Consider the following 27635-nt stretch of genomic DNA (forward strand, 5'->3'; position numbering starts at 1 on the left):
TGGCTTTGTTACAGCAGCCCCAGGAAAATAACACACCAATCTCTACTCTGATTTAAAAAAAACCCAAACTTGTGGTTATTTTTTAGGCTTTCGAAACAGAAGTATGTGAAATTGCTAATCGGGGATTCATTACAATTCATCTGTGCTGAAACCAAACCCTCAAAACAAGTACAAACACTTACTTCACTTCTGAGGAGTTGCTCTGCTTTGCTTCTATTCATATTTCTGCAATACCATCTGAAAAGAAAAAAAAATAAGTTTAAAGCCTAAGGTTTTCAAAATATTCCTTTTTTTTTTTTTTAGGATTAGCAAGGTAATACCAGCCATCAGGAACAAATACAATAAATAAGAACATCATTCATAATCTCAACAACACAGAAACACACTATCAACATTTGTACTACCTACTTCCAGACTTTTTCTACCCATATTTTTATGAAGACACATACGCATGTCAATATTCTTTTTTAAAAAATTAAAGTGGGATCAAACTATACTTGCTACATTATAATCTGAGTTTTTCATATACTAGTACATGATAAACATCTTTTTGCAAAGCAATCTAGTTCTATGCATTATGGCCTGGATTGCCATAATTTAAGCTAGTCTTCATTATTTCACATAAAAATCATTTCCAATTTTTCACTATTATAACAGCAAGAATGAACTTTACCCCATAGGCTCGCATATGTAGGAAATGTCACTTTACATTATTGTCTTTAATTCAAGTTAAATCTCAAGCCCCCATCCAACCAAGAGGCAGTAGATTCATCTCAGGTCATTACAAAGGTTCCCCCATGAAGGTCCCAAGTGTTGAAAGAAACAGAGCAAATCAGAAGAGCTCATGGGTCTTCCAGACTTACTGGTTCTAGCACCACCCCAACCCCTGGCAGCCATTGGAAGGTCTATGGTGGAAAGTCCACCAAGGCCACTGGTTAAGCAGTGGCACCTGTGTTCCCACTGAGTCTGTGCCACCACTCTGTGCCAAGCCCCTGCATATCGGTGCCCCTTCTTTTTTTTTTTTTTTGTCTTTTTCTATTTCTTTGGGCTGCTCCTGTGGCATATGGAGGTTCCCAGGCTAGGGGTCGGATCGGAGCTGTAGCTGCCGACCTACACCAGAGCCACAGCAACGTGGGATCCGAGCGGCGTCTGCAACCTACACCACAGCTCACGGTAACGCTGGATCCTTAACCCACTGAGTGAGGCCAGGGATCGAACCCGCAACCCTATGGTTCCTAGTCGGATTTGTTAACCACTGCGCCACGATGGGAACTCCTCTTTTTTTTTTTTATTTTTTATTTTATTTTTTTGGTGCACCTTCTTAACCCTTGGGACATCTTTCTTAAGGAAAGATGGATACTGCCATCTCCCACAGCATCCTCAGAGCACGCCCCTATCCCTACTGCCCCCAGACCAATCTCTCCATGGGATTAGAAGCAAGCTGGCCAATAAAGATGGACTCAGACTGTCAGCTTTATTTTTTTTATTATTTTTATTTTTTATTTTTTTGTCTTTTTAGGGCCGCACCCACAGCATATGGAGGTTCCCAGGTTAGGGGTCTAATCAACACTGTAGCTGCCAGCCTACACCACAGCCACAGCAAAGTGGGATCCGAGCCGTGTCTGCGACCTACACCACAGCTCACAGCAACACCGAATCCTTAATCCACTGAACAAGGCCAGGGACCAAACCTGCAACCTCATGGTTCTTGTCAGATTTGTTAACCACTGCGCCACAATGGGAACTCAAGACTGTCAGATTTAATCTTGGGTTTTTGTTTGTTTTGTTTTATTTCAGATGGCCTTTAACGGGAGGCGAACCCTCTACCACAGTCACATTTCCTGAGGAGTCCAGTGTTATGAAACCAGCTTCTTTCCCACAGCACATGCTCTGGTCCTCTCCTCCCCCGTCTGTGACCTGGGTGCAGGGGCGGAACCAGGGCACGGACCGCCCTGGGAGCTGCAGGCTGGCAGTCCTGAGCCGAACCTAGTGGACCCTGAGCCCCACCTGGGCCTCTAAACATGCAAGTTTTCCACCATTGCTTTAGCCGTTTATAAAAACAAACAAACACAAAAAAAACAAACAGCAATGGCTTTTGGCCTAGCAAACACACAGGCTTTCCCTGACTGAGGAAGGGAAAAATACAAAGAACAAAATACAAGATCTTTGTTTAGTCTGGATTTTTTTACGCAGTTGTACTGGCCAAACACAAATTATAATCCCAATACCAGCTGATAACTGTTATTTTAATTGGACCCTGAAGTGATTAACCAGGTTTCAGGATTGTGGGTATTGAGATCTCACTGCTATGGTCCCCATTTTATAAACAGAGACCAAGTTTAACAAAGCTGCAGTTTTTTGGTTTTTTTTTTTTTTTTTTTTTGTCTTTTGTCTTGTGTTTTTAGGGCTGCATACACAGCATGTGGGGTCGAATTAGAGCTACGGCTGCTGGCCTACACCGCAGCCACAGCAATGCAGGATCTCAGCCACGTCTGCGACATACACCACAGCTCATGGCAACGCCAGATCCTTAACCTACTAAGCAAGGCTAGGGATTGAACCTGCATCCTCATGGATACTAGCTGGGTTTGTTAACCACTAAGCCACAACGGGAACTCCAAAAGTGCAGTTCTGATCAATCAATCACTTTCTTTCTTTTACTTTTATTTTCTTTTCTGGCTGTATCTGTGGCATGCAGAAGTTCTCAGGTCAAGGACTGAACCCAAGCCACAGTGACAATGCTGAGTCCTTAACCATTAAGCCACCAGAGAACTCGCTGATGAATCAACTTCTGAATGCAGTTGAGAAATAAAATAAATAAGGACAACAGGATGGACTCTATCCCCAAATCCTTTTCACTGATACAAGCACTATCTGTCAGGATACCAAAAAACCATCATAAAAATTAATTAGGAGAGGTAACTGGAGCTCTCATTATACATTATAAACCAACAGGACCTGAAAGACTGAAGAAAAAAAACTATTAATAACAGGTGATCCAAGCCCACATCTTCACAGTAAGAGTAAGGAATGGTGGTTTAGTCTCACGTTCACGTACAGCTAGACGGTGGCTCTCAAGAGGAGTTAGTTGTAAGATACTCAGAGAAAGAATAAGATCCTTTCCTCACTTGGTATATTCAAGCTCCTGGGAAGGGATAAAGCAAATAAGGGAAGAAGAGGAATCCATGGCACAAACCCTATTCTGAGTGGTCATTTTTATGGCTTTTGCAGGTTCCTCAGAAAGGATGCTCTCCCCTCTCTAGGAAATACACTCAGACCCTGAGGGGTAGGATACAGGAAGGAAAGAAGGAAGGCGGGAGAGACAAAGAGAAGATGAATCGACTTGTGCTATTTCCCAATGGTTCTCTGTGGCCTCTCTTGCTCTTCTACGATACTGACCACTGACCAAGGGGAAAAGACAAGAGCGGCTCTGCTGAATGCATCCTTCGGGAAGAAGACTCGCTGGGGTGAGATGGAGGGAGAACGTGGTGAGCAGGAGAGCTGTGGTCCAGATGCCAGCCCGTGTGCACCTCTCCTGAGCCCACCAGAGAAATGCCTGTTGGGGTCAGCTAGCCCCATGATGAAGGAACTATATACCTCTAGAAAGAATGCCTCGATTTGCAGGTAATTTGTCATTCTGTTCTTAGCTATCAAAACCCTCATGTGGGTGAGGCTTTCAGATTGGCTTGTCACTCCAAACACTCCAGAGGGACAGGACTTCAGAGCGGTGTCTGAACAGAGGGATAAAAGAGATTTGGGGACACTGAGTCCTTTCTAGAAAGAATGGATCCTGGCCAAACTTCCTAGGGAAGGTGGGTTGGGCAAATCCTGAAAAGGAGACGTCAGGTAAAAATGAATGAAAACTAGAAACGAACCAACCAACCCATGAGCTACAAATCTTCACTGGTTCTCAATCTAGCCCCTGCCTCCTGGATCACTCACTCAAAGCCTCATTCTAGACACTTCCTGTTCTAAGGGGCCCTGCACTGTCACCTTCTCCCTTTATCATGGTTCCACCAAGGACATCTGACTGCTCCCCACACTGAGCCCACTTCTTTCCCAAAGCACTTGCTCTGGTCCTCCCCCCTTCACTGTGACCTGGGTCAGAACCAGGGTACTGCCCATCCTGGGAGCTGCAGGCTGGCAGTCCTGAGCCCCACCCGGTGGACCCTGAGCCCCGCTTGCTGGGACTCCTTCTGCTCCCAAAACACACAGCAGAAGGGCTCTCGACTGAGCAGCTAGCAAAAGACTTTTCAACCCTGGAGACGTTTAAGATGTGTTGTAGGATTGTTAGCAAAATCCCACATGAACCAGGAACCACGGAGCATGAAGCAACAAAAGAAGGGAGGTGGCGGGGGGTGGGAGTGGGGGTGCTCTGAGGGCAGCACTGAGAACAGGTACCCCCCCACCGCCCCCGCCACTCTCATCCAGCCAGGCCTGGCACCACACCCTGTGGAATCCCCAACTCCTGGGCAGACCCCTGAGGGGACTCACATGGCCAAGTTCAAGTTCACTTAGTCACCCAGAGGTGGAGCCAGGCACCCATATGCACGGCAATGAATCACAAACTTCCTAAAACCCTTGTTTGTAATCCCTTGAGTCACAAGGGGAGTTCTCACATTGAGGTAAGGACTACCTAGTTTCCAAGCACCTCCGTCCTCAAATGACCAGTTAGTTCTCAGATCACTTTAAAATCAGGTCCACGTTTTCACTTGCTAGCCTCTTCCCAAATTCTAAGGATTTGCTATATTTTCCCAAAATGTATTTCAGGGCAGAAGCTACTTTAGTTACACATTTTTTACATCCTCACCTACTTTGAAAACAACTCTGAGGGGTCACACCACTGGCTGTTATGACTTCCGAAACTATTCACTCTTTTCCAGACGTTTAAGGTGCCCTCACATCACAGGAAGCGACATAGAGGAAATAGCTCTGTGTTGGTGGCAGTGGTGGTGACGGTGTTATTTTTAAAGAAGTGAATGGAGCATCAATACACCACCTCAGAATGACCACAAAAGAGCTTCTAAAACCTGGCCACACACTGCTAGTGAGCATTAGACAGTAGCCCCTTGCTTCCTCTGAAAAGTAACCTGACAGCACGCATTAGGATCTTAAGAAGTTCATAACTTTAGCCCAGTACATAGATTCTTAAAGATGTAGTTTACAGCAATACGTAGGAAGAGGTATCCCAGTACTTTGATGTCGTAAAGATGCCTAAATGAAATAATGGCACACAAAGAAGGAAATGATGGTATAAATTATTGCAGATCTATCCATGGGCCATATGCCTCGCTGTGCCTCCTAAGGCCCAGCATAGTGCCTGATGCCTGCTCAGGTCTCAGTGAGTGGCTAAAGACTTTAGGGCTGAATAAAATATAGTGCAGTTATGAAAGTATTTTTAAAGAATATTTAATGGCATGAGGAAATACACTCAGAATATACTGCTAAGTGAATTAAATAGGATATGAAACAGTATATAAAGCATAATTCTGTTTTTTGTTTTTGCTTTTTAGGGCCATATTCGCAGCATGTGGAAGTTCCCAGGCTAAGGGTCGAATCGAAGCTGTAGCTGCTGGCTTACACCACAGCCACAGCAATGCCAGATCCAAACTGCATCTGCAACCTACACCACAGCTCATGGCAATGTCAGATCCTTAAGCCACTGAGCGAGACCAGGGGTCGAACCTGCCACCTCATGGTTCCTAGTCAGACTCGTTTCCACTGCACTGCAACAGGAACTCCAATTCTATTTTTTTAAATAGTAAAAAAAGATTGAAAGAAATACAGTTGACAGAGGTCAACTCTAGTTAATTTATGAATAATTTCTCTTATTAACATTTTTCATATTTTCAAACAATTTTAAAACAGTAATCAGTCATGTGTTATTACTGTAATTAGAAAAAAAGAAACAATCAATTTTTTTAACGGCCACCCAGAAAGTGTATTCTGATTTCTAGAATGAATGAACAATGATCTGTATTTCAAAGGCATAAGCTGCAATTTGTTTAAAACCAGTTCAATTGTATTCGCTTCCATAACTCTATTCACACCTAGCACCTTCAGGTAAAGTGTATTGTACAAACTAATTCTCACATCTTTTACCACCCTAGACCACTGAGTTAAGGATAAGGTTGTATCACCTTTTAAAGAAAATGAAAGATTACCATTGATCTCCAAAATGTCTTACATAATCAGGAAAATAAAAACATTTTTTTGATTCTCCACATTCACCAAATAACCTTTTACTTACTCATATTGATCTAAGTTGTTGGATTTCTTTTCTGTCACATAATTACTTGGGATATATCCTTCACTCCTACAAATAAGAAAAATACATTAGGTAAACTGAAATTATTTTACTGAGAGCTTATTAAAAGAAAAATCACTGCCTTTCTGAAATAAAGTATAATATCACCTAAAGCTTATAAAAAAGACTGGCTGATCCCCAATAATTTAATATATCCATAGCATTTGATACTTTGCAAAGTATTTCCTCATTTGATCCTACAAAAAATCTGAGACAGGCAGGCATTATTGTGCTCACTGTGTAGTGAGGAAACCAAAGCTTAGAAAGGTTAAGAGACTTTCTCAAGGTCTCAGAGCCAATCAGCATCAGGGCCAGAACTCAGACTTTGAACTTGTGACTAAGTTCAGAGCCCTTCCTAATAGTCTATGATGCTTTTCTTGAATTTACAATTTCTCGGGATGTTTTAAAGAAAACACTACTGCAGAAAAGTTGAAGTGTGGGGTAAAAATACCCATCACTCCAATACCCCAACAATCTTTGCAGTACATTGTTTCAGAGAGGTTTCTGACTTCTACATCAGTGTCACCAGGAACACTTGTTAAAAAGGCAAATGCCAGGGTCATGCCCCAAGAGATCTGAATTGAGAAGGCCTATGTGGGGCCAAGGAATTTTTGGTTTTACCCCAAATGAGTCCTATGCCCATTAGAGTTTAAGGAGCCCTCACAGTAGGTAGAATCTTGGTTGGAGCCAAGAATTTTAGCATAAAGGAGATAAATGTACCAAATTTCTAAGTTGAGTAAAAACCCTGTAATCTTAAATGTGAATTTGAACTATTAGTAAGAACTCATAATACACACACACACACACACACACACACACACACACACACAGCGAGTGCATATATATAGCTCTACTGCACTGAGAAAGGCCCAGAAGCAAGGACAATCCAGCAGCAATTAGAATCCTAGCATCCCTACTGTTGTCTCTAAATAATATTTCTAACCAAAAAGGAGCCAGTACTCCTTGGCAAAATGGAAAATTCCAAGTTTGGCCAGGAAAAATACAGGAGGAACTTGAGCCATTTTATTTTATTTAGAAAGCAGGGAAGCCGAGAAAGAAGGATAAAAGGGGTCCCCAATCAAAAATAGCTACTACTTATCCCTGCAATTTCTTAAGATGGGGATTTATTCCCCTAAGATCCTTACATACTGGAATTATACTCTATAAATGATATTGAAATGTTGAACCAAATTAGCATGTAGAATCATTTCTATTTTGATAAAAATTTCATATAACATCCTAAAAAAAAAAAAAAAGCTACCACTGACCCAAGATAGAATGATTCAACCAAAAAGAATAATGACTGCAACTGACTAAAACCAAATCTATGAGCATCCATAGTAACACATTAAAAATTTACTGGTTACCACAGTTGTCAATAGAGAAAGCTCAGTCATCAATTCGTTATTCTAAACAATGGTAAAAGGAAAGAATCCAAAATTTATCTTGCCTTTCCTTCATGAACTAAAATAAACTGATTCATGAGGCAGTTCTTTAGAGAATCAACACATGCAGGTGGCATGGCAGAATTAGAAAATCACCATTTTGCAGCCCCTAATGAAATCATGGATTTAAGCAATAATCATCACGGATGCCAAAATCATTAGGTGAAGAACTTTATGATGGAGGAATAAGGTTGACACCTGAAGCACTGAGTAACCTTGGCATCATTACAAGTGGGACAACCAGATACTGACTTAATGTGATCAAGCCTATAGATTACAGTCTATAGGAAATACGGAACAAAGATACACATTGCAGGACATCGTGTGGAAGCAATTAGCTTCATCTAGATTGTGGATAATTTCATAGGGTAAATGATCTGGTTCCATCAATAAATCTCAGGAGGGAAAAATGTAAAATTTAATTTCTCCCTAGAGTGAAATAACCCAATTTAAATATGTAATGGATGAGAAAGAGACCAGTGGAATGGATTCGAATTTCTAGAAAGAAGTGGTTGATCCATTTACATTTACTGAGTAGGTACTAAGAATACAGTGTGTTATGGGAGAGTAATAATGTGTGCTTTCACTTACGGCTGCTGAACCCGATCTCATGACACAACAGTCACAGTATTGAACTCTGGGCCATCCACTGTGTACCATCCACAGAGAGGGAATACTCACCCATATTTATCTCTTGCTCTCCACCAGTGAACATCATTCTTTTCTAGGATGATATACTCCTGGCCTCTCTCTAATCTGAGATCATGTGCTTCCGTTGCTTGGAAGTCATACATGGCTACCACGATTTCTTCACTATTATCTTCTTCGGGTGGAATTGGTGGGGGAGGCCTTCGCTAAGGATAGGAGATACCATGTGAGAATTTAGTCTTCTGTTTGAAATCAGATGCGAGGTAAAACACTAACTGATATGCACATCACCAGAGAATCGAGTCTAAGACAATCTGGTGAATCCCCCCCCCCCCCCCCAATGAGTTAAATGATGTTGATGCTACTGGGCTGCTCATGGGTTTCAGAATATAGGACAAGGGCAAAAGCTGTCTTTAAACATCAGGAGGCTTCTGCTCAGTGTCAGGGCAGGTTTTCCAGGGAGAGGCAAGGGTAACATGTGACTACAAACTGGGAGGACTCAAGGCAACCCCAGCATTTAATGGCCAGAGCTGGGGAAAGGGGCACTATGGCATAGTCTTGCATCAGGTCTCCTCCTGCACAAAGGGATTTTCACTTCTTTGCACCTACTATGTGCAAGGTACACTCTTAGTACCTAGCACACTTTTTCTCATTTACTCTCAATTCCGATCCCATGAGGTAGAGTATGCAACTCTCACTTTACAACGGAAAAAACAGTGGTTTAAGTAACCTACCCAAAGTCACTCATATCAGATTTACATTGAACCAGCTTCTCTCTGAGTCCAAAGCACATGTGTTTTCCACGATAGCTCACTATTCAAAGGGACATCATTAAATCACTGACTGCACTCCCTTGTCATAATACTGTGGTCTTAAGATTGAAATATTCCTTTAAAGTCCCACACATCTTATGCAACTCTTGAATCTAAGATACAATCAAACTGTCAGATGATAAGAGGGCCCCCAATGATAATATCTGATTCAATTAAATGATATAGTTTGACATCAAGATAAAAATCAAGTAAGCCACAGTCTATCCATTTCTGATACGATCTTTGCAGAGGGGCAGCATCACACAAATGAATATAAATGTTCTTAATCAACTGCAAATGCTTCTGAACATTAAAGACCACTTTACCTTCTTTTTTTCTGGTGCTGGTGCTGGAGGTAGTGCTTTTCTTATACCTGAAAATAATAATTAAGATCAAAAAATGTCAAAACGCCACCTACCAATAATTGAAAGTCTTAAGGAAAAGTAAATGTGAACCCAAAACAAGAGGTCCACGTTGCACTATTTTCGAACAGAATCTTTTTTTTCCTTTTTTTTTTTTTTTTTTCCTTTTTGCTTTTTAGGGCTGTACCCATGGCATATGGAAGTTCCCAGGCTAAGGGTGGAATCAGAATTGCAGCTGTTGGCCTATACCACAGCCATAGTAACACCGGATCCAAGTCACATCTGCAACCTACACCACAGCTCACAGCAATGCTGGATCCTTAACCCACTGAGCAAGGCTGGGGATCAAAGTGTTATCCTCATGGATACTAGTTGGATTTGTTTCCACTGCACCACAATGGGAACTCCCCAGAATCTTAAAATACTACTAAAATCGGTTTGTATTTCTGCCTTCTTGAACAGATTATAAATACCATAGGGACTGAGGCCATGTCTTATTCATTACAAACCAATGGGACTACATCAAACCAAAGAGCTTCTGCTACGTAAAGGAAACCATCGACAAAATGAAAAGACAGCCTATAGAAAGGGAGAAAATGTTTGCAAACCTTATCTATATCTGATAAGAGGTTAATATCCAAAATATACAAGGAACTTGTACAACTCAACAGTAAAACAAACAACTCAAAAAAGGACAAAGGACCTAAACACACGCTTTTTAAAAGAAGACGTACAGATGGCCAACAGGTACATTAAAAAGTGCTCGACATCACTAATCACAGGGAAATGCAAATCAAAACTACAAAAAGATATCACCTCATTTGTATTAGGATGATGCTTATAAAAAACACACATGATAACAAATGCCAGTGAGCATGTGGAGAAAAGGGAACCCTTGTTCACTGTTGGTAGGAATGTAAATTGGTGCAACCACTACATAAAATAATAGGGAGGTTCCTCTAAAAATTAAAAATAGAACCACCGTATGATTTAGCAATGTCTGGGTATACACACAATGGAAGTGAAATCAGTAGCTTAAAGAGCTATCTGCAATCCCATGTTCACTGCAGCACTCTTCACAATAGCCAAGGTATGGACACAACCTACGCGTCCATCAACAGATAAACAGAGAAGATGTGGTACATATATACAACAGAATACTAGCCTTAGAAAAAGAAGGAAATAATTCAAAAAGATACATGTACCCCAAAATTCATTGCAGTGCTATTTACAAGAGCCAAGACATGGAAGCAACCTAAATGTCCATCAACAGAGAAACGGATAAAGAAGATGTGGTACATATATACTACGGAATATTATTCAGCCATAAAAAAGAAAGAAATAATGCCATTTGCAGCAACATGGATGGTCCTAGAAACCATCAGACTAAATGAAGTTAGTCAGACAGTAAAAGACAAACATCACATGATATCACCTATATGTGGAATCTTTAAAAAAGGATACAAATGAGGGCGTTTCCATCGTGGCTCAGTGGTTAACGAAACTACCTAGTATACATGACGACTTGGGTTTGAGCCCTGGCCTCTCTCAATGGGTTAAGAATCTGGTGTTGCTGTGAGCTGTGGTGTAGATCGCAGACGAGGCTCGGGTCCCAAGTTGCTGTGGCTGTGGCGTAGGCCAGTGGCTACAGCTCCAATTCGACCCTTAGCCTGGGAACCTCCATATGCCTTGGGTGCAGCCCTAAAAATGGGCCAAAAAAAAAAAAAAAGATACAAGTGAACTTATTTGCAGAACAGAAAGAGATGATGCACAGACTTTGAAAAACTTATGGTTAGCAAAGAGAACAGGTTGGGGGGTGGGAGGGATGGACTGGGGGTTTGGGATGGGCATAGGCACACTGAGGTCTATGGAATGATTAGCCAACGGGGACCTGTTGCATGGCCCAGAGAACTCTAGCCAGTATTCTGTGATAATCTATGTGGGAAAAGAATGTGAGAGAGAATGGATATGTGTATATGTATAGAACTGGGTCACTTTGTTGTACAGCAGAAGTGAAGTGTTGTATGCTTTACTTTATAAATTAACTATACTTCAATAAAACTTTAAAAAATTAAAAATAAAATAAAAGCAGGAGTTCCCATTGTGGCGCAGCGGTTAATGAATCCGACTAGGAACCATGAGGTTGCAGGTTCGATCCCTGCCCTTGCTCAGTGGGTTAAGGAGCCGGCGTTGCCGTGAGCTGTGGTGTAGGTTGCAGATGCGGCTCAGATCCCGAGTTGCTGTGGCTCTAGCGTAGGCCGGCGGCTATGGCTCTGATTAGAACCCTAGCCTGGGAACCTCCATATGCCGTGGAAGCGGCCCAAAGAAATAGCAAAAAATAAAATAAAATAAAATAAAATAAAATAAAAGCAGCTTCTACCCTAAAAGAAGAAGAGGAAGAAAGAGAAGAAGAGGAAAGAGGATGTGGTACATATATACAATGGAATACTACTCAGCCTTAGAAAAGGGAAATCCTGTTGTTTGCCACAACATGGATGAAGTTGGAGAGCATCATGCTAAATGAAATAAGCCAGAGGGAGAAGGACAGATGCCATATGGTATCACTTAGAAGCATAACCTTAAAAAAAAAAATTCAAATTCATAGAAACAGAGAATAGAAAAACGGTTGCCAAGGGCTGGGGTAAGAGAAATAGAAATGTCAGCAAACAGGTACAAACTTTCAGTTGTAAGATGAACAGCATAGGTTAATTATAACTCAATTCAAACTATATATAGCAGGAAAAAAAAAAAAGATAAATAAGATCTGAGGATCGAACGTATAATGTGGTGACCACAGCTGCTAAATAACACTCCTCTGTATAACTGAGTTTTTCAAGACAGAAAAACTTAAATGTTCCCATGTACAGATACACACACACAAGATAAACATGCAAGGTGACAGATGTGTGAATTAATTCAATGGGAGGAATCCTTTCCAATGGGTAAGTATATCCAACCATCTCACTGTAAAATTTAAGGATCTTAAAATTTTATCAACTACCTTAGTAAAACCAAAAAAAAAAAAAAAAAAAAAAAGAAGTAGAAGAAGAGAAAAGCTGCTGATGGTGTCACATTAGGGCCATGCTTTAAATACAGTGCTTTTTTTTTTTCTTCTCCATTATGATTTATTACAGGATATTGAACAAGGTTCCCTGTGTGATACTGAAGGACCTTGTTGTTTATCCATTCGATATATAATAGTTTGCCTCTGCTAATCCCCAACTCCCACTCCATCCCTCCCCGCTCCCCTCTCCTTTGGCAACCACAAATCTGTTCTCCATGTCTGTGAGTCTAATACAGTCACTTTTAGCAGGCTTTCATGTTGTCATAAATCAGATCGCTCTTCTGATTCCATGAGATGGCCCCACCGCTAACGAACTAAAATTATTCTCACAAAATGCACCTACCCTACATTTACCCTGTGCTACAAAGTGTGAAGGCCATACTGAGCCACCATAAAAATCAAAACCATGTCCCTTTCTCGCTATACCAATACCATAGACAGCCTGAGCACACTATAATTACAGAATAAAATGAATACTTACTACTCTCAAAAAGATTATATTTTTCACATCCAGGAGCTAGTTTTTCAGTTTGTCTGCAACACTGATAGCATCCGTCTGCCCAAAATTTAGGATGATACTTAATCATAATATTATTGTTGTTCTTTATTTCTGTAATTCATAGACACATTAAATGATTAGTGAAATAAAAGAGATGACAGTGTTTTGTTCAGTAACACTGCTGGTCATTTTTTCTTTCTCAGATATCATGTTTACCATCAGGATACCCTCATAACATCATCTAACTCAGCATTCAGAGAATCCACATGGTTTTCTTTCACTTCCTTTTTTCGGCGAGGCACCCTTGTTGGCAGAAGTGACCTCTGCTACACCATGATGGATAAACACTAAAGGCAGCCCACCACCATCTCGCTCTGCAGAAGAAGCGACGGGGATGGTGTGGGACAAATCACCGACTAACACACTTTATGCACAAGTCAATTCATCCACATCAGATGCTGATTAGACAGGCAATTTCTTAGAAAAGATCAAACCCTGTTATCATAGAAGCCCAGTGTTTAGTCATCTCCAAATGTATTACACATTAAATGAGAGCATGTTTTTCTTAGAAACTATGTATGCGCTACTTGAAGGAACCAGCTTATAAAACAGAAGTTATCTTCAATATGTGGCACTTACAGCGACACAACGTCCTTAGAGAAACGTTTATTGTAGATTGAGTTTATAAATGTAAGATATACTAACTGTATTTATGTTTCAGCAAGAACAATTTGAAATTATGTATAGATTAATACTTCACTATACGAGTTTTACCTTCTTTTAACTTCTTCACCCATCGGTCCCTGCTTTGTGCACTAGGTGCAAAAATGTAAAGTGTATTAGCATCATGCACCACCTGAAATAAAACAAAAGATGGAACAGGTGAGAAATGCTTAGCCACAGCACTTCTGCCTGGCACAGAGCCCTTGAGCTCTAAAAGACTGAGCAGAAGTCAACTACTTGCAATTCAAAGAAGCGAGATTCCCTTCTTAGAAAAGCACATTCATTTCTTCATGTCTACACTGGGATACACAGTTTGCAAAGGACTGTGATTTTACAGAAGAAAAAATTATATACAGAGGCCAGGATGCTTTGCCAATCTCATTATTTCTTATGATCTAATTAACTAAAGCTCCTTAAGTAAACTTGGTGTAGCAGGGATTATTCCAACCTGAATAACATTTTAGATGAAAGGACTGGTCTTTCAACATCACTCCTCTACCTTCCTTTTGCCACTGTAAATAACTGCAGCAGCCAGCTTTATTCAGCACTGACTAGCCCAACTCTATACTATGTGCTTTGCAGACATTACTGAATGAATCCTACCATCAAGGCATCAGTGTTTCCATTTTACAGAGGAGGAGACTGAGGCAGATCCACAGACCCTCCACTCCTACATGACTCCCGCAGGCACCATTCACTCAGGAGGCACTGCAAATGGTGCCCCGACTTCACCTGCCCATCGGCATCTGGCTGCACATCCAGAAAGCCAGGATCCTGGCTCCAGGGCCCCACCTTTCAACCACAGTACTCCTCTTAGAAATTAGATAGTCTATATTACACTTTTCCTTTTTAAGTTTTTTTTTAATTATAGTTGATTTACAATGTTCTGTCAATTTCTGCTGTACAACAAAGTGACCCAACCATCCATCCATATATATATATATATATATATATATATATATATATATGTATATCTATATATGCATACACATATATATACATATATACACACACACATTGTTTTTCTCACATTATACACCATCATGTTCCATCACAAGTGGCTAGGTATATAGTTCCCCATGCTATACAGCAGGATCTCATTGCTTATCCACTCTAGGCAATCTTATTCTTACTATTTTTAATATTAATTATACAATTAAGCATGGGAAACTAATCCAAGAATTTTGTCTCAGATCTGTCACTTTACCCTCAATGGTTGATCACAAGGCAGAAACACTTTGATGACTAAAAAGGTTTCTAGCTTGAAACCTCCCTTTACCACGTCAACAACCACGAGATTGAACACAAATAGCTCTCTCATGGATAAATGGCTGTTCCCGACCATATTCAATAGATAATCCCTTCCCATTTTTTTTTTTTTCTTTTTAGAGCCGCACCCACAACATATGGAGGTTCCCAGGCTAGGGGCTGAATCGGAACTGCAGCCTCTGGCCTACGCCACAGCCACAGCAATGCCAGATCTGAACCACGTCTGCAAGCTACACTGCAGCCTGAGGCAACACCGGATCCTTAACCCGCTGAACGAGGCCTGGGATCGAACCCACATCCTCATGGAGACAATGCCAGGTCCTTAACCTGCTGAGTGCCAATAGGAACTCCCCCCACTTATTTTAATCAAATAAATGCAGTTGCCAGCACAGAACAAACACTACTATATTCTACTCATTGATTAATTCATCCAACTAGCACTTTGCTGGGACTACATAAGATACAAAAATACTTGAATGAAATACTTTATTACAAGACAGAAAGTGAGACATGATAGAGAGGTAAAGATAAAGAGTTAAGAAGGATGTCGGGGTATATGTACCTCATTTGGCTCGTGATTTTCACAACTGTGATACTGTGGTTTACAAAAAGATGTATCTATTTGGTCTCTGTCCTGGTTCTTGGCACAGAGTTCCTAAGCCCTTGGGATTTCCTGTGCTGAGAATGACAAAGGTGTCTTCTATTCTGCTAATGAAGTGACATTTGAGAACATCTAGAAACAGAGGCCTGTTGCCAATGAAGCCAACCCTGGGATGAGAAGATTGGAACTTTCAGTCTCACTACCCTTCACCTCCAGGAAGGGAAGAAGAGCTGCAGACTGAGTTCAATCATCAATGGCCAATGATGCAATCGATCGTGCCTATGTAATGAAGACTCTCTGAAATCCCCAGGAGAGGGTTCTGAGAGCCTCTGGGTTGGTGAACCCATGGAGATGTCCACAGAGAGATAAACAGATAAAGACTATATCTATATCTATCTGTCTATCTACCTATCTATCTATCTATATACATATACAAGGATTTTGTTCAACTTTAAAAAAGAAGAAAATCCTGCCATGTGGGACAACATGGATGAATCTGAAGGACATCATGCGAAGTGAGATAAACCAAATACAGAAAGATAAACATTGCATGATCTTAGACATGGAATTTTAAACAAACTCAGAGAAGCGGAGAGCAAAAAAATGTGGCTGCCAGGTGCAGGTAGGAGGGGGAAATGGGGAGATGCTGGTCAAAAGGTACAATGTTTTAGTGATGGGAGATGCATGAGCTCTGGAGATCTAAAGAACAGCACGCCGGAGTGCCTGTTGTGGCTCAGTGGTAACAAACCTGACAAGGATCCATAAGGTCGTGGGTTCAAGCCCTGGCCTTGCTCAGTGGGTTAAGGACCCAGCATTGCCATAGGTGTGGTGTAGGTCGCAGACATGGCTCAGATCTGGCATTGCTGTGGCTGTGACCCCTAGTCTGGGAACTTTCAGATGCCATGGGTGTGGCCCTAAAAAAGACAAAAAATAAAAAATAAAACAATTAAGCACAGCATGCTGACTAGAGTTAACAATACTGTACCGGTGAAATTTGCTAAGAAAGTGAATCTCAAGTGTTCTCACCACTGCCCCCACCAAAAAAAAAGAAAAAAAAAAAAAAAAAAGGAAGAAAGAAAATGGTAAACTATGTGAAGTGATGGATATGTTAATTGGCTTAATGGTGGCAATCACTTCTCAATGTCTACATAAATCAAAACTTCAAAGTATATACCATAAATATATAAAATTCTTATGTGTCAATTATACTTCGACAAAGCTGAAGGAAAGCAACCAACAAAGCAATGACAGGAAACGCTGCTGTCAAAGAGTAAAGCACGACTAAAAGCCCAGAATTTTACTGTCATAAAAAATATGCCAGCTCACCTGAAATGGATATTTATTTTGACAGGGAATAACACCATCATCATTCTTCACTATTTCCACACACTTGATTTTTGACACATCAATAAATCCCTTTCTGTACTTTTTCTGTTAAAAGAAAAAAAAGGGAGGGAGGAGAACCATTACAATCACAAGCTAAAGGATAAAGTGTTAAGAATAATATATTTGTTTTAAAAAATCACCAATGGAAAACATTACAATTTCCTTAATAATTATCTAAATCATGTCTCCTTTCATTGTTAATGCTAACACCATGATGAATGTAATCAAAGGAATTAAGTCTTGGGGTTCCCTCTGGTGCAGTGGGTTAAGGATCCAGCATCACTGCAGCAGCTCAGGTCACTGCTCTGGCATGGATTTGATCCTTGGCCCTGGAACTTCCATATGCCTCAGGTATGGCAAAAAAAAAAAATTAAGTCCTTTAAGCCGCACTTGCAGCATATGGAGGTTCCCAGACTAGGGGTCCAATGGAAGCTGTAGCCACTGGCCTACACCACAAGACACGCAATGTCAGATCCGAGCTGCGTCTGCAACCTACACCACAGCTCATGGCAACACCGATCCTTAACCCACTGAGCAAGGGCAGGGTTTGAACCCTCAACCTCATGGTTCCTAGTCAGATTCTTTTCTGCTGCGCCACAATGGGAACTCCTAGTCCTTTAATTTCTAAAGAGGAAATTGCTCTGTTCTTGCCCTCCCCTCAAAAGCTGTGGAATTGAGAAAGAGACTCCTTTTGATTCTGTCTTCTCAGATATACAACTTTTTCATGACAGCTAACCCCCACGCAAAAAAAAAAAAAAAAAAAAAAAAAAAGGAGAAAGAGAGAAAGAGAAAGTATTGGAAACCAAACCAGGCAAAAGTCCATGCATTCAACATCAGCCAGTATCACCCTCCACTCCCGTGCACTGAACTAAGGAGGATAAGAAGTAGACACAGGCATTCACAGAAAGCCTCCATTAGACTCCATTATTGAATTTTCCTATTTTTTTTTCTTCCCCAGTGCCCTCCTTCCCTACTCACTGCAAATCTCCCTACGGGGAGTAACTAACAACATACCAAGATACACCCCTCCAAATCATTCATACCCTTGAGCACCATAATCCAAAAAGGAAAATCCAAAAGAATACAAAGTACTATGTACAAAGACAATTTGATACAGTCTATCCATTAAAAAATATTGCAAATACAATGTAGACATTTTAAAAAATTACTGAATAATATTAACTGATACATCCCACACAAAAATTTATATAAGGACTAAGGTTACTTTAGGGGCTGGAGAGAGGTGACCCAGCCATTCCCTGGCCCTGGGCATTCAAGTTTCCTTCATCTAAAACTGTGAAACTGGACTTTCTGTTGTGGCTCAGCGGAAACAATCTGACTAGCATCCATGAGGATGCAGGTTTGATCCCTGGCCTCACTCAGTGGGTTAAGGATCCAGCATAGCTGTGAGCTGTGATACAGGTGGCAGACGCGGCTCAGATCCCCCGTTGCTGTGGCTGTAGCTCCAATTGGACCCCTAGCCTGGGAACCTCCATGTGCTGTGAGTGAGGCCCTAAAAAGACCAAAAAAAAAAAAAAAAAAAAAAAAACCAAAAACTGCAAAACTCCGCTCTGGCCACAACCTTTGGGACCCCTATCTTGCTCCCAGTAACTAGCTCTGCATCCTCACTGTCATCATGTGACTTTCAGGCCTGCCAACCCTCGTAGGCCATCAGCTCCCATCTGACATCTGACTAGACTCTTCTGGCTGTCCTTTTACCAGTGCATCCTCTCTCTGTCCCTCTGTCTGTCTGCCTGTCTGTCTCTCTCTTGGCTCACATACACACAGAGGAATCCCTATACCTCCCTGCCATTTCTGCCAGTCCCCAGCTCCATCCACACTTTTTCCCACTCCTGCATGCCTAGCTGCAGAAGGTCACAAAACAGTCCTAACTATCCTCTCTGTGTCCCCTCCGGCCTTCACTGCTGTCCTTGGTTCTTTCGCATATCTCTAGCAGAAAGAACCTGGTGGCCTCCGTGGAGACCCTCAGCCGCATCAGAATTACAAGCTCTTCCCACTCCCCTCACCCTGTGGACATCTTCCCTTACTTCGCAGTGAAGACAGGAGCCGCCCCAGGGCCACACCCCAACTTCTTCCTTCTGCAGGTCAAACGTACCTTCAGATTTACTCTTTGTGCTTCCCTCTCCACCTGTTTCTACGAGAAGATTAAAAGGACCCAACAGTTAAGGACTCTGCCGTTGGTTGGCACTTAACAGATGTCATTTCTTTCGATGCTCACAAACTCCTCCTCATTTTACAGATGAGGAAACTGCAGCTCAGACAGGTGAAATACATGACCCAAGGATCCCAACCGACCCTAAAGCCCCTGATGCTTAGATACCCCGGCTGGAAAGGATGACAGAAGGCACGGGGCTAAGTCCCCGAGGGGTCAACATAGATTCTGAGCACGGCCGGGCTCTTCTCAGGCTTTTACTTCTCCTGCCAATAGACACACGCGGGCCTCCACCATCTCTACTAAGAACCTTCATCTGGCCCTGCAACTGCCCCAACGCTGCTCTGCTCTTTGTGAAAGAGAGAGGGTTACACCCTCAGCCTTCATTTCCTTCCCACCCACTCTTCCTCAACCACTTGCGATCTGCCCCCACCACCGCCCCAGCTGCAAAAGCTATTCTCAAAAACACCACCAATGACCAAACCCAACGGCCTTGACTCAGCTGTCTTCTGCTCTGGCCGTTCCAGGCATCTGGGGGATGCTGTCACTCTCTTCTTCCTCAGGAGCCCTGACTTTGCATCACCCCAGTTTTCCTTCTGTCCCTTCTCCTCCATTTCCCCCAGGACAACACCTGTCTTGTGCCAGCAACTGGGTCAAGGAATGCGCCATGTCTAGATGGGGGCAGTTCATTTCCTGAGCACGGAGTCCAAAGGTTGTGCCATTTATTCCTCACAGCTCCTCTGTGAGACAAGTGTTATCAGATACATCTTACAGAAGGTAGGAATGAAAATTAATTTACATAAGTTTATCTGTGGGAGAGACATATGCAGTAACTATCTATTATACAATGTAGTAAGTACCAGATATAAAAAAGACACTAAGAGAACACAGGAGAACCAAGGCTTGTATGATAATTTCAGAACAGAAATTCTGATAATACGATAGGGAATAAATAGCACATGAGAAGAAAAGAACATTTCAGACTAACTTCAGCTGTCTCCTCTATAAAATGGGAATAATAACAGTATCTACTTCAGAGAGCTCCCATTGTGGCACAGTGGAAACAAATCCGACTAGTATTCATGAGGATGCAGGTTAGATCCTTGGCCTTGCTCAGTGGGTTAGGGATCCAGCATCGCTGTGAGATGAGGTGTAGGTTGCAGACGTGGCTTGGATCCTGTATTGCTGTAGCTGTGGTGTAGGCTGGCAGCTGAAGCTCTGATTAGACCCCTAGCCTGGGAACTTCCATATGCCATGAGTGCTGCCCTAAAAAGCAAAACAAGGAGTTCTCGTTGTGACACAATGGAAACAAATTTAACTAGGAACCATGAGGTTGTGGGTTTGATCCCTGGCCTTGCTCAGTGGGTTAAGGAACCGGCATTGCCGTGAGCTGTGGTGTAGATCACAGATGCGGCTCAGATCCCGCGTGCTGTGGCTCTGGCGTAGGCTGGTGGCTACAGCTCCGATTAGACCCCTAGTCTGGGAACCTCCATTTGCCTTGGTGTGGCCCTAAAAAGACAGGAAAAAAAAAAAGGCAAAACAAAACAGTATTGGAGTTCCCATTGTGGTGCAGCAGAAATGAATCTGACTAGGAAACATGAGGTTGTGGGTTCTATTCCTGACCTCGCTCAGTGGGTTAAGGATCTGGCATTGCTGTGATATGTGATGTGGGTCGCAGATGTGGCTTGGATCTGGCGTGCTGTGGCTGTGGTGTAGGCCAGCAGTAACAGCTCCAATTAGACCCCTAGTCTGGGAACCTCCATATGCTGCAGGTGCGACCCTAAAAAAGACAATAACCCCCCCAAAAAAAACCAACAGTATCTACTTCATAGATACTATTAGATAGTTCTGAGAGTTCAATGAGTTAGTGTTTGCAAAGTGCTCAGAATGTTTGACTTGACTTGCAATATGATATCTGTCACTGTTTGCTACATACAATAAATGAGTAGCAAAAAAAAAGGTTGGTGTGGCTGAAGCACAGGGTACATGAGGCAGCATGGAAAGGTGAGCAGGGGCCAGCTTGTAAAGAACCTGGTACACAGTGCCAAGGGGTCTAGTCAGACAGGTCCACCCACCCTGCTCCTGGGCCAGTTAGTAGGCAGAAGAAACTGCCAGAGTGTCCCCCTTCTATTAATAAGCCACATGTGTTCATCACAGAAACCTTACAAAACACTAACAGCACAAAGAAAATCAAATGACCCTTAATCCACCACCCAACCCTGGATAAAATGACTGTTGACATCATGGAGTTTTTCCAGACTCTGCTCTGGGGTCATTTATCACCTGCCAGACCTCTTAGCCCCGGAGCAGCAGACTGGAGTCAGCTTCTAAGACACTCATCTCCACTCGCCACCTGCCTCTGCCACTAAAAGCAGTTGTCAGATGCCAGTCAACCTACACGGGAAAATGTAGGATGACGTGTATACTGGGTTGGTTTATGCTCCCTAAATGCATGTTCCATGTTACAGAATATGTTCATGGCCTATATTAATATCTGGGATTATTCATCCAAATACTTTGCTAAGAAGTTTGAGGATAAAATTTCACCTTTAAGTTGCCCATTCATTATTTCATCTATCTTGCCAGCAAACACTGACCATAGAACAAGCACAGAGCCATGTGCTGCAGCTTCGACATTAAGGAAGGAGGTTGAGGGTTCCCTCGAGTGGAGATCATGATGATAGGGTAGGCGGAAGGGGAAGAGATGAGTGATTTGTAATCAAATAAAGCTGAAATCTTGTGTGCACATAGTATACGATGGCGTGGAACACTGACTGGGCCCGGAGAAGCTGGGGAAGTTTCAGGGAGGAAGTAACATTTCGATTTGGTTTTTAAAGATTAAGCAGGAGTTTTCCTATAGAGCAAGTGGAGAAGAGAATTCAGGGGGCAAAAACAGCAAAGCACTGTTTTAGGGAACAGAAAGAAATTCACGGTGGCTAAAGTTCAGGGTGGGTCAGGGGGAAGTGTAAGGAAAGGACCCCAAAATGTCCTTATTTGAGACCAAATTTGGAAGAGGCTGATACACCAGACTTAGGAGTTTGGATTTATTCCAGGTCGTTTTAAGTGGGGAATGTGAGTGGCTGGGTTGAGGCATGTCTGTGGCAGTGTGAGGCGTGGGTGGAGACAGGACACTGCTCAAAGCTCAGGTGAGGCTGTGAACACAGCCAAGGGCAGTCAGCAAGGTGAGGACAGAAGGGATGCCAGAGTTTTTGAGATTGAGTCCACACAGCCTTGGGACCAATGAGATGTGGGGACTCGGAGAGCAGAAGTTCGGGAGCCACAGGGACTTGGAGTCTGAGTGGCCAGTAAGCACCCATCCCAGAAGCAATGATAAGGAACAGGAGGACCACCAGGCTGGGAAATGCTTGAGTTGCCAAGTGGATGACCAGTTGGAAATGTTTGGAGGGAGGTGAAAATACGGGGCTCAAACTCAGAAATACTTAGCACTTTCTTTATAGATAAAGAGAATTCTAACACATGCGTGTGTCAGAAAAGCAGGGCAACCCTGGGAGATTAGAAAAGGCCAAGAGAAGGTTTGGAAGGATTGAGAGACTTACTGCAGGGAAGCTAAGAGTTAATGAAAGAGCCATGTGCCCTCTTAACACCTGGTGTTTTAGCACCTGCTTTTCACACTCTGATTAACCAGAAGAGACATATATAGTTTGTTGTCCTCCATTTAGGCTATTTAGAATCTCTTCAATAAGAAAATTACTTGATGATTACTCAAGAATGCTATATATTATTGCTAATATTGTAGCCCCCAAAAGAAATAACTAAGGTCATTACCCTTTTCATGTGCAGTTTCCACTGCCTTCATGCTGCCCGCTAGACTAAAAAACATGATTAAGGTAACACCCCTTCTTATTCATCTTTGAATCCTCCAAGCTGAAAAAACTGCGTGGCTCTTAGTAGTTGCTCAGAGAGTCGGTAAAGAAGTATAAGCGACACTGTGTGTGTGGGTGTGGGTTGTGTGTACCCTCTCTTGTGCATCCACTGTATATTTCACATCTCTTGACAATGAAGTAATGGTCATTTCACCATATGTAAATCAAATCAAATGGAGAGACTAGACAGAGAGATGAAATGTAACTAACTTAAAATCACACATCAACTGAATGACAGAACTGGGAATGAGATGAAAGAGATTTTGCCTCCAGCACGTCTTACAAGGTACACGGCTTTCCTCTAATTTCCAGAACACTTTCTCCCTTCTAAAATATCAAATCATAACACTACATTAATTTTTTTGTTTTTTAATTTTTTTATTAGCGTATAGTCAATTTACAATGCTGTCTCTACTTCCACTGTACAGCATAGGAACCTAGTCATACACTTATACTCTTTTTCTCGTACAATCTTCCATCATCTTCTACCCCAAGAGACTGGCAATAGTTCCCTGTGCTGTAGAGGAGGATCTCATTGCTTATCCATTCTAAATGTAATAATTTGCATCTACCAACCCCAAACTCCCCGTCCATCCCACTCCTCCCCATCCCACTCCTTCCCCCTCCCCCCAGCAACCATTAAGTCTGCTCTCCACATCCAAGACCTCTTTCTGTTTTGCAGACAGGATCTTTTGTGCAATATTTTAGATTCCACATATAACTGATATCATATGGTATTTGTCTTTCTCTTTCTGGGTTGCTTCACTTAGTATGAGAATCTCTAGTTGCATCCATGTTGCTGCAAATAGCATTATTTTATCCTTTTTTTATGGCTGAGTAGTATTACATTGTATGTATGTACCACATTTTTAATAAATTTATACAAACATCCAGGGCTGGCTACTGGTGAATTTGAGAAGCCAGCCATTTATCTTAAGAACACCGACAGTACGGCAGGATATGTTAATCAGGAGAGACAAGGAAAAGCTCAGGATGGATATAGCATTTTTCTTGTGGATGCTGGGAATAATTTTGATAGAGACCTTTTTGGGATTGGGAGAAATAGAATAAATAAATGAAGTCATTTCCAACTTGGTGATTCTATGATGAAATGTCCCCTCTTTACCAAGTACAAAATTCTAGTGAAAAATAGAAGAAAGCAAAAACGAAACCTTGGCACCCTAATATTTGTCACTTACATTTTGTTACTTAAAGCTGCCTTCCTCCACCACCTGGCCTGCCTGGTGTATCTCCTACTTCATGAGTTAAGAGTACTCTGGGATTACTGACTTACACGAGACAAGAGTTGATCCAAAGGTATACATTTAGCTAGAACCCCATGGACCTAACACATAATGATTTGCAGCCACCTTTCCCCAGAGACAACTGTTTCTGCACAAACCCCAAGTGCCTACTTGTTCCCACCCCTACCAGGCAGGTTTCAATATTCCTTACTGATAAGATTCAGAAAATATAAATACAGAAACTGGATTTTTAGAGCAACATTTGGCTTCTGTACCTGGATATATTCCCTGCCTAGAGTAGGGAAGCATTTTACTGGGAATTAAGAACTTATAAGAAATTCAGTGTGGGGATTTGGGCTCTGAATCTTGCAGCATAAGTATAAAATGATGAGACTCCCTGGCATGGACTTAAATATACTAAATCAGAGCACTTACTTTAACCCCTATTTGAATAATAAACATAATAATAGGTAACACTCATGCATCACCGTGTGCCAAATACTGTCCCGTGGGTTTTCACAGATTAACTCACTGAAGCCTTCCAATAACCACTATGCCACCCCACTTCTCCAAAAATATCAGAAGCAAAAACACCAGTAGGAAATTTGAAACTGGGTCACAGTGGCAGAAAGGGCTCCCACACGCAGATCTGAGGACAGTCCCTGGCCAATATCTAGTATGTGAAATGCCTACTGTACACTTGGCACACCAAGCTAGACAGACATCATGGAAAATCAGGATGTTTCCCACCACTACATGCATTAATAGTTAGGTCTGCAAGCGCAATACCATGAAAATACGTCATTTCTCTTAAGTACTGTCCTATAATTTGAGTAGGTCTGTGGATATCTGGAGCTTTGTTTCATAGAGTCTAGAATGCTAGCTGAGTGTTTATTACATTGCTGCATAAACATTTCAGGTTTTTTTTTAACATAAATTAATACCACTAATTGCCACACCCAAGCACTAAGCCCTGGAACAGAAGGCCAGAGAGTCACATTCTATGCTAGATTATGATGGATGTGTCACCCCCAGATTAATAAAGCTCTCTTACTCTCACATGTCACTCAAATGTTCTTCTTAGGTTCATTTGGAAAAACAAATTTTTTTTTCTCTTTTTAGGGCTGCACCCACAGCAGCCTAGGGGTCTAATTGGAGCTGCAGCCGCCAGCCTACACCACAGCCACAGCAACACCAGATCCTTAACCCATTGAGCAAGGCTAGGGATCGAACCTGCAACCTCATGGTTCCTAGTCGGATTTGTTAACCACTGAGCCACAATGGGAACTCCATCATTTGGAAATTTTACTGAGAGACAAATTCCTACATAACTTCAAAATTTTAAGCTAATGTGATATCAGAAACCTCTTCAACAAGAACTAAAGAAATATGGGATACTACTCAGCCATAAAAAAAGAACAAAGGAGTTTCCGTCGTGGCTCAGTGGCTAACGAATCCGACTAGGAACCATGAAGTTGCAGGTTCGATTCCTGGCCTTGCTCCAGCGTTGCCGTGAGCTGTGGTGTAGGTCGCAGACGCGGCTTGGATCTGGCGTTGCTGTGTCTGTGGCGAAGGCCGGTGGCTACAGTTCTGATTAGACCCCTAGCCTGGGAACCTCCCTATGCCGTGGTTGTGGCCCTAGAAAAGGCAAAAAGACAAAACTAAACAAAATAATGCCACTTGCAGCAACATGAATGGAGCTAGAGACTCTCAGGCTAAGTGAAGTAAGTCAGAAAGAAAAAGACAAATACCATATGATATCACTTACATCTGGAATCTAATACATGGAACAAATGAACCTTTCCACAAAAAAGAAACTGATGGACCTGGAGAACAGACTTGTGGTTGCCAAGGGGGAGGCAGTGGGATGGACTGGGAATCCGGGGTTCATAGATGCAAACTATTGCCTTTGGAGTGGAAGAGCAATGAGATGGATAAGCTGTGTAGCACTGGGAACTATCTCTAGTCACTTATGATGGAGGATAATGTGAGAAAAAGAATGTATACATATGTGTGACTGCATCACTTTGTTGTATAGTAGAAAATTGACAGAACTCTGTATACTAACTATAATAGAAAAAAATAAAAATATTAAGACATGCAAAAAAAAAATAAATATGGGATATACTTCTTATCTGCAGAAATCTTGTAATCAAGGCAAGAAATAAGACACATGCACCAACCACTTTGATGCCCTAAGAGGACAAATGACAGTTCCCAGTCAATAGTTATTTTAAGTTTCTGGCAAGAAATAGAAAAGCAATCACAGACAAAGCATTATCTTGGGCCTGATGGATCAACAGGGTGCCAAACAGCCACAAATTCGAGAGACAATGGGGAGCAATTCCACTGTACAAGATAAAAAGGACTGGCTATTTCAATCCACCTAAGAGCATTGCCAACCCTGGTGATGGGAGAGAATAAAAAGTGACTTTAAATATAAAGTCAGTTGATTAACGTTTAGAAAAATATGTGTATATAATGTGTACAATCAACTAGACTCTCTTTACCTACATGGACTTTTTTTTTTTTAATTTTTTTTTTGTTTCATTTTTATTTTTTTGTCTTTTGTCATTTCAGGCCCGCACCCGCAACATATGGAGGTTCCCAGGCCAGGGGTCAAATCGGAGCTATAGCCACCGGCCTACACCACAGCCACAGCAACAGCAACACCAGATCCAAGCTGCGTCTGCAACCCACACCACAGCTCACGGCAATGTCGGATCCTTAACCCACTGAGCGAGGCCAGGGATCGAACCCGCAACCTCATGGTTCCCCGTCGGATTTGTTTCCACTGCGCCACGATGGAAACTCCCCTACATGGACTTTTAAAAAATGTATTGAATGCACCACAATACTTTGAGTATTATTTAATATTTTAACACAGCAGAGTCAAGAGGTCTCAACAGCTGAGAGTACACCTTCAATCCTCACACAGACCTGCACTGAAATGCCAGCTCTGAGGGCATATGCAAATTAATTAACCTCATTTAGTCTCCATTTCTTCATTTGTAAAATGGGATATTAAAATAACCTTTCTCCTAGATTATTAAGAGGTTTAATTTTTTTTTCTTCTTCTTCTTTTTTTTTTTTTTTGCTTTTTAGGGCCACACCCATGGCATGTGAAAGTTCCCAGGCTAGGAGTCGAATCAGAGCTACAGCTACCAGCCTACACCAGAGCCACAGCAAAGCCAGATCCAAGCCTCCACTATGACCTA

At 42.0% G+C, this 27635-nt stretch overlaps 1 protein-coding gene across 5 annotated transcripts in view; it reads right to left on the bottom strand.

Moving 5' to 3' along the window:
* TEC (tec protein tyrosine kinase) overlaps positions 1-27635 on the bottom strand; it is a 131207-nt gene that overhangs the window by 19436 nt on the left and 84136 nt on the right. For 4 of the 5 annotated variants that reach the window (XM_021101172.1, XM_013978657.2, XM_003128960.5 and 1 more), the window contains exons 3-9: positions 17057-17161; positions 13912-13993; positions 13120-13248; positions 9539-9585; positions 8434-8606; positions 6251-6316; positions 183-237 (exon numbers count right to left, since the gene is read on the bottom strand). In XM_021101172.1, coding sequence (XP_020956831.1) covers positions 183-237; positions 6251-6316; positions 8434-8606; positions 9539-9585; positions 13120-13248; positions 13912-13993; positions 17057-17161 — 657 coding nt within the window. Of the gene's footprint in view, positions 1-182; positions 238-6250; positions 6317-8433; positions 8607-9538; positions 9586-13119; positions 13249-13911; positions 13994-17056; positions 17162-19232; positions 19692-27635 lie in introns of those variants that run through there. The other variant, XM_021101173.1, reaches the window with a different exon arrangement.

This window comes from Sus scrofa, chromosome 8, assembly GCF_000003025.6.
Source record: "Sus scrofa isolate TJ Tabasco breed Duroc chromosome 8, Sscrofa11.1, whole genome shotgun sequence".
Classification (NCBI taxonomy): domain Eukaryota; kingdom Metazoa; phylum Chordata; class Mammalia; order Artiodactyla; family Suidae; genus Sus; species Sus scrofa.